We start from the raw sequence: 12,342 nt of genomic DNA, 5'->3' as shown, positions 1-12,342 counted from the left end.
CGTTTGTGAATGCGGCTCTCTATCTGTGTGAATGCAGTGCCCATGTTCAAACGCGTTTGTGAACGCGGCTCTCTGTCTGTGTGAACGTAGATTTTGCGTTCGAACGCGTTTGTGAACGCGGTGAGAACGCGACGGCTTTTCTCCAATGATCTTGCAATCCTTCACACCAGTGATATTCTAGACTTGTATAAAGCTCATATACATGAAAAAATACACTTAGAATATTTTGTACAAAATTGCCAACAAATAAAAAACCTAACAAGAGTAAATCTAAATAGTCTTAAACAACATAAGTAAATTAATCTTCCTCATCTATCTCAGACTAGTCCTTCATTTTGCCGCAAATAGAGTCTGAATCTGGTGAATTGTTGAATTCCAAAATTGTAGATCAGAAGGTTATTGATCTTATTTAGGTAGTTTCATAATATTCTAATACTAGACGAATATCTTCTAAATATTTTTCTGAAACTGTACAGAGTTAGATTTAGCAAATTAAATAAAATCCTAACCTACTAAGACTTTGACTAAACCACATAAGCATAAGATAACTAGACTCGATCCATCGAGCTTAATGTTCCCTTGATATGATCTGAACTGATCCAGTTCATATCATTTTAATTGGGTTAAACTTAGCAATGGGAAGAGCCCACCTCTGCCCGAGCTCGAACTAGCAATGGGTGGCATGGGTCAGGCCTTTCCCCACCTAGCCCGGCCCAGAAGCCCAACCCATGAGCTCGGCCTAATATAGAACTACTACGGATTTCCCAAATTCTTGAAATTCTTTACAGAGTTCATTTACTAGTTGAAAATTTTCTTCTTTGCCTAGCTTTAGAATCGTAGCTATTGTGAGAACACATTTCAATCACAACAAGGGCAGCTTTAGAGTTTCTTCTTTTCCTAGCTTTTGAGAAACGGAAGGAACTTGTTGTAGTTCTTGATTTAGATACATATTAAACAAGATTAAATTGTTTCAAATTTATTATTTTATGTTTATGTTTTTGGAAAGTAAGATAACTTCTATTAGCTGTGTTCAAACACGTGTGCCGGAATCACTTTTGGACGTTCAAACGCAAGACGAATAAGTGTAGTTGTAACAGAATTTGTTTTGGGTTTATGAATAATTGGCTAGTCTCCAAATTTGTGGAAAAACAGCCAACTTTGAATTGTTAATTATTAAATTTTTTTTTTTCATCTAAGCTAGTATATCCGTAAATGTTTTATCAATTTCAACCAATCAAACAAACAAATCATAATTGCTTTATTCATTTGATATTATAGTGCTTGCAAAGCTATTCCAGAACCATTATTGACATATATAATATTTTCCAAATCTCTCACCCTCAAATAATTTATTTCTCACACTTTCACTCATCAAGATCACAACAATTGAACTCGCACACCACATATGGGGATCAAGTATTTGGTACACATTTTCTTCTCACAACGTGGGATATGAGGCCAGCATTGCAATTCCACACAACCCTTCAGGTGCAGCTATGTCCTTCTGCATCAAAATATAACCGTTGTCGCCCCATCCTTTGCCCCATGAGTTCTTCACTATCCAATACTTTGTTCGTTCGCTATCTATCCCATAACCAACAACTGTAACTCCATGATTTAGACTAGTCCCACAACTACCTTTGAAGACACCAGAATGATAGAATTGGAAATCAGAACCACCAGCATCTATTCCAACTGACACTGGTTGTCTTGCAACAGCTCTCATGAGTGCCGGTTCACTATTGCGAGGCACCTTTTGATAGCGTCTAATGGTCGCTACGTGATTCAACAATAGGTTCCTCACGTTGCAATTGCTTTGATATCCTTGATATGGATAGTTTGATTCAGAATCGATACCTCTGTTTAGTATGACGAACTTGAATGCATTGTCCATTAAGCCACCATCACATCCAGAATCAAAGAAGTCGCAATCCACTAGTTCTTGCTCTGACAAAGAGATTAGATTTCCTCTCCTGATTTTAAATATTCCTTCAATTGCTGCTACTGCAGAAAATGCCCAACAAGATCCTATATGTATTTTATAGAAAAGCAACATTTAGAATTAGCACAAGATATAGAATCAAATACTAATTAACCAATAAACTTTCTTGTATGGCATGCATGATTTAATTTACAAGAAGGTCAACAAAGTTAAAACGTTATATATATAATAACAGATATATCTGAGACTACTGTATAGTTTTTAACTAAGAGGAGGAAATGCACTGAGTAACTAGTGCACGTTGAAGGAAAAGAATTAACAATGAATGATATTTCTCAAATAAAAAGGAAGAAAATGATGAATTGAGGAACATTTCTGAAACAAGAAAGGAACAGAGAATTTGTAATGAGTAAGGATCAGCTCATAAGAAACCAGCAGTACATATTCGAGGGTAAACCAAATTTATATATAAATCAGTTTGTCAGCTCTGAAGTACTGGGGGAATAAAAATAAAAGAAAAGAAATTGTTCGGCAGATTGCCTTACCACATGATCCTTGGTTCTTAACTTCAGTCACTGCACCTCTGAGCCTCCAATCTACCCTAGGTGGTGCAGAAAAGTTTGCGTACATAAAGGACGTCGATTGCCTGGAAGCATTTGTGACCTTTAGTCCGCCATGAGTGACCATGAATTCCTCATTGGTTAAGTCCGCAAACTGGTTTACAGTAAGATTGTAGCTCTGTCCAGGTTTATTATTTGAGGACTCTATGTATTCAACATTCCTCTTAAACACCTGGAAACGACGTTGCTTCTCCTCCGCATTAGTGTAGACTCGCTTATATTGAGCCATCCATTGCTCATGCCTCGCCTTCATGGCATCGTCATAGCTGCCATCGGAGACTACTGGACCTACAAATAACGTGCAAATAACAAGGAAAAGAGAAAAGAAATAGAGCCAAGAAGCCATGATCGATGCTCCAACTGTATTAAGAGTAGAAGGATTATTTCTTTTTTGGCGATATTGAACTCGTTAGGATAAGGTACGTTTATATAGTGCTTGGAGGATAGACTTGATCAATATTTAATTTGCGATATGCATTCTGTCAGCCAATATATAGCCCGGTCTTCTATGTAGCTGGGCAGCAATTTATACGTAAAGATGCTTGCAATGAAATAAATTACTCAGGCTTTGAAATATTAAATATGCTAAAATTTCAATCCCGTTTAATTCCTTCTAATCCATTCCCAAGAAACTCCCTCTTTCAGTTAGATTTACATCCACTCGGTCCACACCTACGTCACCAAGCTAGCTATATGAAGTAGCACCAGCCACCAGGTCATATATGATTAGAAAACGTTGCCACATAGATCTTAAAAGAATTAGCAAATTAAGCAAAACGCGGTTATTTTCAGATATTAAACAACACATACATACATAATATCACTGTCGTTATATATACTTGCAAAGGCAAGACATATATAATGTCTTCAATGCTGTACGCGCAGTTGTGTACATAATAGCATAATGAAAACGTTTACGTCGTACCTTCTTTGCTTCACGCAAAAAATAAAAGAAAATTCAACTTTGACCCTATAAACTATTGAATAGCGACCTGAGCTTTTCTTTTTTGGGCGCATAAACCCTCAAACTATTTCAAATTTCTCTTTCGTCGCATTTTCCATTCATCAGCTATCATGTAATTTTATGCCCTTTTTTTAACGGTATAAAGAAAGAGAAATATTATTAAACCCTTTATACACTGTACTCAAAAGGGCATTTTTGTGTTTTAACCTTTTTTATTAATGATAATACACCCGCCACTAAATACACACTCATGTTAATAAAACTCACGTAGTTTCCACATAACTTATTAGTCAATATTACTACACAATGTACAAGAGAAAAATACGACAATTTCATAAGTAATATAAGCAGAATGAAGCCCAAAATATCTCAAGCACAACAAGCCTCGAAATAAATTTCCATACACCTCAAAAATAAATGGCCGCATAGTGATTACAATTTATTTAACTTATTTTATAATAATAAGATAAATAAAAGAACTAAAAGTAATCCATGCTAACTCCTATGTGAAATCGGGATCATCTGCTAACCTAAAAATATTTCCACCAAAAGGCGGTGAGTATAAAGCCATGAAAGTTTTCACCTCTACATCCTAAAAGCCATAATTATTAGAACCGGACCGAACTAGGTGGTCGGACTAGTGAACCAATGAATCGACCACCAAATCGGTTCGGTTTTGTTATTAGGCCGGATAAGTAATCTATCTAGTAGAAACTAATTAACCCGATGGTTGAGCTAGTGGCCCGTGCAACTTGGCTGATTTTTGGCAAAGAGATCTAGTCAACTATTTTTGCAAAGTTAGATAATTATCTTTAATATTTAATTATTCTTTTCTATATCATAATGGTATTTTAGTCCTAAAATTTTAAAAATATTTAGTTTATAACATATTTGGTGTTTTGAAATTAGGTTTCTTGCAGATATACCCTTAAAAAGTTCTTTATTTGCTTGTATGTCTATCTAAAGTTTATATTTACATGTATATCTCTCGAAATATAAAATTTGGAAAGAAATCTTTTAAAATCTTTATTTTTTGCATGAATACCACTTGGAGTAACTAACATTAAAATTTGAATCATTTACAATGTAAAAAGATAAAAATATCCTTATTTTTGTTTTCAAGTATTTCTCTCACTGCCCTATCTGCTCTCCTATTGGCTTCTTCTATAGTTGTTGTCTCCGCCTTCTGTCATCGGCAACCCTCCCTGTTGTTGTCGCTTCCTCTTTCCGCCATCTCCTCGTGTTGTCGCCTTTCCTTATCCTTGGTTCCTGTTTCTATCATCGTTGTTGTCCACGTTTGGTATTGCTCTTCCCCCATCGCAACAACGTAATTTATAGTCTTCTATAGATTAGTGGGATCTTATAGTGTTATTTCTTTCAATTTTATAAGAAATTTCATATTATTTTTTGGGAACTTTGCCATAAAACTTACAATGTAACAACCTATTCTCACTCTAATAATTGTTTGTCCACCTATTCACTGTTTACATGTTTGTGATTTGATGAGGAGTTTGAAAACTCATATTGGCAATTTTTTCTATGTACATCCACCCATAATGTACCATTTTAACCGTATCAATTTTAAATTTTGTTTAGACAAGTCCGTTTGAAAGACCGAACTCTATTATTTAATTCCTTACTTCCATTACTTATATTGAAAAAACTAAACACTTACTAGACAAAGAACACTACTAACAGAACCATTTACGAATTAAAAGATTCGAATGAAACACTCACAAACAACTCAAATTTGTCATGGAAAATCCTTTCCATCTAACGGTGAAAAAACCACGTACCCCACCCCTTTTATGAGGTAAAACCAACTACTATGAATTTAGCGATTACAAGAATACTTACAAATCGATTGCTATTACCTACAATTGTTATGATAGTGTTTTGCTTGACTTCCCTCAATACACGTCTCTTATGCTTGGTCCCTAACCTTGTTGACTCTACAAGTCGTAGCTTAGCCTCGGTGACCATTAAGGCAATCTCAAGTATCTTCTTCAATCTTGGACAAATTGAGCATGACATGACTCCAATACCTTCAAGCTTCTAGCATCTCTAAGAGCATCTCTTCTCTCAAGTGTAGCTCAATGTAACCTTCAGATGTGCTCCTCACATTTTCAAGTTGCCCTTTTATATAACTAGAAATATAGCCTCCAAAAATACCTATTTTGGACCAATGAGACTGAACTTAACAAAATAGCTTAAACCAAATCTAAAGCGTTCAAACAAGGTGAAGTTCCACATTACATTCCAAAACTCATTCGTACGGGTTTCCAACGTTTCATCTCTTTAGCCATCCATTCGAATGCCTTTCCTACGTTAGACATAGTGAACTCTTTGGAAAATCTCGTTTGAACGTCTATCCCACGTTGGACACAGTGAGCTTTATGAAAATTTTCATTTGAAAGCTTATCCCACGTTGGACATAGTGGGGTTTTTTTTAAAAAAAAAAATCTTGTTTGAATGTCTTTCCCACATTGGATAGCCACTTGCTCTCAACTGATACGATCTCCCTTTGGGATAAGGTTTGATCTATCCCGTTTTCAGATCTGGATAAGATATAGCATGAAATTTTGAAAAATGATTTTGGAAGTTGTAACTATCGAATCAATGTAAAATTTTGATATGTTGTAGCCCTGGAAAAGAGCTTACCAACAAATCTAGTTTGAGGAAAATCGGACGGTAAGATCTTGAGATATCATCTGAGAAGTAGTCGAACATCAAGGAGTCCATCTATGGATCCGTGGATGGAGGCACGAGATCCTATGTGAAGATGCATGGTGGTAGACCGACGGTAATGAGGTGGCATCGATGAGTAAGTGGTGGTGGAAAGATTATGGATGATGGAAGGGGTTAGGGCAAGGTAATAGAGACTTGAAGAAGGGGGAGGAGTGGGCTGCCCTTAAGGGACTAGGGTGAGTAGCTAATCAAGGGAGGCTAGAAGAGGCGGAAGTGGGGAATGAGAGAACGAAAGAGAAGAAGAAGAAGGAGATTAGGGCAAAACTCAATTCAATAATGACTCATTGGTTGCCATCTCCACCTTTAGAGGCTAACCAAACAATTCAAAAATGATAATTATTAACCCTAGAAACAGTGAATTTTTGCTGAGGGTTTCGAATGCATTCGAACGCACTAAAAGCGTTCTCTGTCGATGCGAACCTAATGTAGGCGTTTGAATGCTTGCGTTTGAACGCGCCCGATCATGTCCGAATGTATATTTTGCATTCTCTATTTTTGCGAACCTGATAAAGGTGTTCGCAAGCACGTGTATTCGAACGCGACCTAGATAAAACTTATTTTTCAATGAAATAAATACAAAAATAAGAATAAAAGACACCTCTAAAGTGTATTCATTCTTGAGATAACATCGGTGAAGTCCGAATCGTAAATCCACCACGCTTGCGCAACTTTGTCCTCAAGGCATGCAATTGGAGAAGCGATCAATGAATTTTGACTCGAGCTCCTTGATGGGTTCTTGTACCAAAAGGTTGGCTATGAAATAATTCCTTAAGATCTGAATTTATTGTAGGAAGCAGTCTGCGCAACCGTGAGAAAATATTCATCAATTATTCTCCTATAGTCAGAAAATTACGAAACTAAGTGGATTAGAATTTTAATTTCCTGATCTACAAATTTTGTATTTATGCCCTTCACAGATTTGAACTGAAACTGGGACGAAAACATGGAATTAAGTGGGTGATGGTGGTGGTGACGGGTGGAGGGGATGTTAAGGTTATGGATGGGTATGGAGATGAAGGTGGATGATGCATTTAATTAAGGGATATAGACGAAGGGAATAAAGTGGTCGAAATCCCAAAGAAGAGGGATGGCTCGACAATCGAGGGAGATTAGAAGTTAGGAGAAACCTTGCCAATGGTAGATGTGGAAGGATGGTGAAGAGGGAGGAGGGAGAGTTTAGAGAGAAGATAGGAGGCAAGAAATCAATAATCCAATTCTATAATAAATTTGGTTGCCATCCACATATTTATAGAGGCTAGCCAACAAGTCTTAAAACAATAAGTAACCCTAATTCTAGAGGATTTCCATCGATCGTGTTCGAACGCACAAAAGACGTTCTCTATATGTGCGAACGCGATGTAGGCGTTCGAACTCGCCCAACCGCGTTCAAACGCACTTTTTGCATTCTCTGTATTTATGAACTTGATGTAGGCGTCCGCAAGGGCGTTCGAACGCGACCTCACTTGCGTTTAAACTCAACATACATGAATTTTATTTTAATGAAAATAAATAACTAATGCAATAAGAAAAAATCTTAACTAAGTGTATCACTCCTCCATGACTCGATCCTCTGCACTGACTCCCCACAGATCTAAAAATAAAGGAAAGGTTGGTGCTGAAAAGGAAGCGAGCTCACTTGTGTTCGGTTGGCACGAAAGGGCATCAGCAGCTCAGTTCTCAATCCCCCTTTTGTAGATTAGCTCGTAGTCATAGTCAAAGAGTTTCATGACCCACCGTTGTTGTGCCAGGGTGTGAACACATTGCTCTATGAAGTAGAGTAAGCTACGGTGGTCCACGTGGATAGTAAACCATCGGTCAATCAAGTAGAGTCGCTATTTGGTGATGGCGTGTAGAATTGCTAGCATTTCACGCTCGTAGATGGAATACTATCGCGACTGATTTTACAATGCCTTGCTCATATACGCCACGAGCTACTCCCTTTCATCAAAATAAATCCAATGCCCTCACTCGAGGTGTCGCATTCCACCACGAAGGGCTCGCTGAAATCTGGTAAAGCCAAAACCGGTGCGTAGACATGGCTATCTTCAATGCTTCGAAAGCCTCCATCGCCTTGCTCGTCCATTGAAACCTCCTTTTCTGAGTAAGGAGGTCAGCAGGGCAGCGATTTTGCTATAGTTGGCAATGAATTGCCGATAGTACCTCGTCAACCCAAGGAATCCCCTCAATTTCCGCTGATTAGTGCGAATCGGCTAGTCCACCATGTTCTTGATCTTACTTAAATCGGCTTCCAGTCCTCTCACTGAGATTATGTTACCAAATATGATACGATCATGCCTCGGGCTATGGAGCTCTGATACCAAATTGATACGATCTCCCCTTAGGCTAAGGTTCGATCTCTTCCAATTTCCTGATCTGGACTAGATTTGGCACGGAATTTTAAAATACGATCCTGAAAAATGCCACTGTCAGATCGATGTGAAATTTTGATATGCTGTAGCCCCAGAAAAGAGCTTTCCAACAAATCAAGTTTCAGGCAAATCAGAGTTGGGGATCTCGAGATATCGTCGGTTTAGTGGACAAACATCAGAATGGTCTGTTTTGGATCCGTGGATGGAGGCACGTGATCCTAGGTAATGGTGGTTGAAGGTGGACCGGCGTTAATGGGGTGGCACTGGTAAAAAGTGGTGGTGGAAGGGTTATGGTTGATGGAAGGGTTAGGGCAAGTGTTGGATAGATTGGAAGAAGGGGGAGGAGAGGGCCACCCCTAAGGGACTAGGGTGATTGGCCGGTCGAGGAAGGTTAGAAGCGGCGTCGTCGGGGATTGAGAGAACGGGAGCAAAGAAGACGAAGGAGGCAAGGCAAAACCCAATCTCAATATTCAATAATCAATTTGGTTGCCATCCACATCCTTTTAAACGCTAACCAACAACTCAAAATTAACCCTAAAAATACAATTTTCGCCGACCGCGTTCGAACTCGCCCGACCGCACCTCGTTTGAATGCACCGAGTTCACTCCTCTGAATTTGCGAACGCGATGCAGGCGTTCGAATGCGCGATCGAACGCCTCTCTCGGTATTTGCAAACACGATGCAGGCGTTCACAGTGCGTTCGAATGCATCGCGTTTGAACGCACAGTGCACTCTCTTCACCCACGTTCACAACCCCATTCACAAACCCCGTTCACAAACCGCGTTCGAATTCACTCCACTCGTGTTCGAATGCGACTTACAGAAAACTTATTTTAATGGAAATTAAACACTAAAACATGAAACAAAAACACTCCTAAAGTGAATCCATGCTCGAGACGACGTCGGTGAAGTCCAAATCGTATCAATCCACCACGCTTCTGCAACCTTGTCCTCAAGGTTTGAAATATGGGAAGCGATCTTTGAACTCTGACTCAAGCTCCTCCATGGTATGATCTTCTGCATTGATTCCCCACATATCTGAAGGTATAGGAAATGTTGGTGCTGAGAAAGAGGCAAGCTCACTCGTGTCCGGTTGGCGCGAAAGAGCATCGACCACTCGATTCTCAATCCCCTTTTTGTAGACTAATTCGTAGTCATACCCAAGGAGTTTCATGACCCACCGTTGTTGGGCTGGGGTGTGCACACATTGCTCCATGAAGTAGGGTAAGCTACGCTGGTCCGTGCGGATAGTAAACCGTTGGCCAATCAAGTAGGGTCGCCATTTGGTGACGGCGTGTAGAATTGCTAGCATTTCGCGCTCGTAGGTGGATAGCTGTCGTGACTGATTTGACAATGCTTTGCTCATATATGCCACGGGTCTGCCCTCTTGCATCAAAATTGCTCCAATGCCCTCACCCGAAGTGTCGCACTCCACCACAAAAGGCTTGCCGAAATCCGGTAGTGCTAGAACCGGAGCTGTAGACATAGCTGTCTTCAAGGCTTCGGAGGCCTCCGTTGCTTTTCCCGTCCATTGAAACCCACCAGCGGGGCAGCAATTTTGCCATAGTTGGCAACGAATCGCTGGTAGTACCCTGTCAATCCAAGGAATCCCCTTAATTCCCTCTGATTAGTAGGAATCGGCCAATCCACCATATTCTTGATCTTGCTTGGGTCGGCTTCCACTCCTTTTGCAGAGATTATATGCCCCAAGTACTCCACTCGTGACTCTCCCCAAAGACACTTGCTCATCTTGACTTTTAACTGGTTTTATCGCAAGATATTTAATACCTCCTACACGTGCCGCAAGTGCTCACTCCAATTCCTGCTGTATACTAGAATATCGTCAAAGAAGACGAGCACGTACCGACGCAAGAGTGGGCGAAAGAGGTCATTCATCAGCCCTTGGAAGGTGGCCGGTGCATTGGTGAGCCCAAACGGCATGACTCGAAACTCATAGTGGCCATCGTGAGTTCGGAACGCCATTTTGTGCACATCTTCCGGGTCGACGCAGATTTGATGGTACCCCGCTCTTAAGTCAAGTTTGCTGAAGTAGGCCGACCCTGTGAGCTCATCCAGCAACTCCTTGATCACCGGTATTGGATACCAGTTCTTGACAGTAATAACATTCAAGGCTCGGTAATCGACGCAAAACCGCCAACTCCGGTCTTTCTTCTGAACCAGCAGCACTGGCAATGAGTAGGCACTTCTACTCAGTTGAAGAATCCCTTGCTTGAGCATTTCCTCCACCAATTTACTGATCTCTTCCTTCTGGACATGCGGGTACCGATAGGGCTGGACATTTGTAGGTTCAGCCCTTTGGAATGATTTGGATGCGATGGTCATGACGACGGTTCGGCGGTAGTCCTCGGGGTTCCTTGAAGAGATCCTGAAACTCCTGCAGCAGCTCTTACATGTCAGAGGCTACTTCCCTTGGTGGTGGATGTTCTGGTTCTACAACAACCATTTGTAATAGTAGAGCTCGGTCCCCTGCACAAGGAAAACTCACAAGTGGTTGCAATGTCGGCCCTTGCCGCGGTTGATTTCCATCCAGTAGCACCCTTCGTCCATTTCTCCGAAATGTCAGTGTGAGGTTTGAGAAATCAAATATTACGGGCCTCAAGCTTTGAAGTCATTGAGTCCCCAAAACAATGTTGGCACCTCGCAAGGCCAACGGATAAAGATCCAATGTGAAGGTTTGGCCTTGCACCTTCAATTCCACACCTCCACAAATAAAATCTGCTCACAATGTGGTGCCATCTCCGATCGTCACATCGAACCCTTCCGTGGGTTCCGACTCGAGCCCAATCTTCCTAAGGAGCCTCTTATCAATGAAGTTATGGGTGGACCCGGTGTCAATCAAGATTCTCACTGTGGTTTTCTCGACTACATCGTTCACCCGCAAGATCTTTAGCTTAGCTGTCCCCGAATAGGTGTGGAGGGAGATTTCGGCTATGATGTCCTCCACCGGTTGCTCCTCAACTTCTTCTCCTTGATGTCCAGCCACATCTACACTTTCAACTGCAAACTCATCCTCAGCTTCCTCTAATCCATCGATTAGCATCACCAATCCCATCGATTTAGCGCAGCGATGCCCAGGTACAAACTTCTCATCACAACGGAAGCATAGGCCCTTGGCCCTTCTTTCTTCTACTTGGGCAAGTGTGAGTGGTCATCCCGGACCTCTAGGTGCATACTTCACATCTTGGGATGGCTTTAAGGGTGCTCGAGGAGGTACCACTGTAGCAGCAACTCTTGGTACTCCGGTGATGTTTCCTGCCGTTATGGTTGGTTGGGATTGATTGCAGCTTCCTTGGTTTGTCCAACTCTGTTTCAGGTGTATCTTCATGGCCCTATGTTTGTCTTCCATAAGCACTGCATCCTCAAAGGCCTCCTTTAAGGTTCTAGGCCTTAAAGCACTCACATTGGCTTATATGTCACCCCGTAGCCCGGAGATGAAAGTGCTGCGAAGTTGTTGATCCGTCCATGGTGGATGACATTGGCTACTAATCCTCTCAAATTCTTCTTGGTATGCCCCAACCGTAGTCTTTTGCACTGTTTTTGAGAGGAGAGCATCAAAGTCTTCATACCCCGATGCTCCAAATCGCCGTGTGATATCGACGCAAAATTCAGCGCAAGTTTCGATGGCCTCTATGGCATTGGCTGCTCGAAACCAATGAAGCGCCGCATCCTCAAGGTGG

The 12,342-nt window shown here is 40.9% G+C and overlaps 1 protein-coding gene across 1 annotated transcript; it reads right to left on the bottom strand.

Annotated features, from left to right (window-relative positions):
* Nucleotides 1-1,261: 1,261 nt before the first annotated feature.
* LOC140770966 (senescence-specific cysteine protease SAG39-like) lies at nt 1,262-3,086 on the bottom strand. Its single transcript, XM_073112305.1, has 2 exons — nt 2,488-3,086; nt 1,262-2,028 (listed from the first exon to the last, which is right to left on the bottom strand). Exons 1-2 carry the CDS (start codon nt 2,906-2,908, stop codon nt 1,439-1,441), a joined length of 1,011 nt encoding a protein of 336 aa, XP_072968406.1. The 5' UTR covers nt 2,909-3,086; the 3' UTR covers nt 1,262-1,438.
* Between the last annotated feature and the right edge of the window lie 9,256 nt (nt 3,087-12,342).

Source organism: Typha angustifolia, chromosome 11, assembly GCF_048772165.1.
Source record: "Typha angustifolia cultivar Huaian chromosome 11, ASM4877216v1, whole genome shotgun sequence".
NCBI lineage: Eukaryota > Viridiplantae > Streptophyta > Magnoliopsida > Poales > Typhaceae > Typha > Typha angustifolia.
Note: the sequence above shows the minus strand (reverse complement) of the source record. Positions and strands in the feature narration are given on the sequence as shown.

Coding starts and splice junctions, on each gene's coding strand:
- LOC140770966 (XM_073112305.1), bottom strand. CDS start 2,908: ATGGCTTCTTGGCTCTATTTCTTTTCTCTTTTCCTTGTTATTTGCACG. Junction 2,029..2,487: donor TAAGAACCAAGGATCATGTG/GTAAGGCAATCT, acceptor AAATACATATAG/GATCTTGTTGGGCATTTTCT.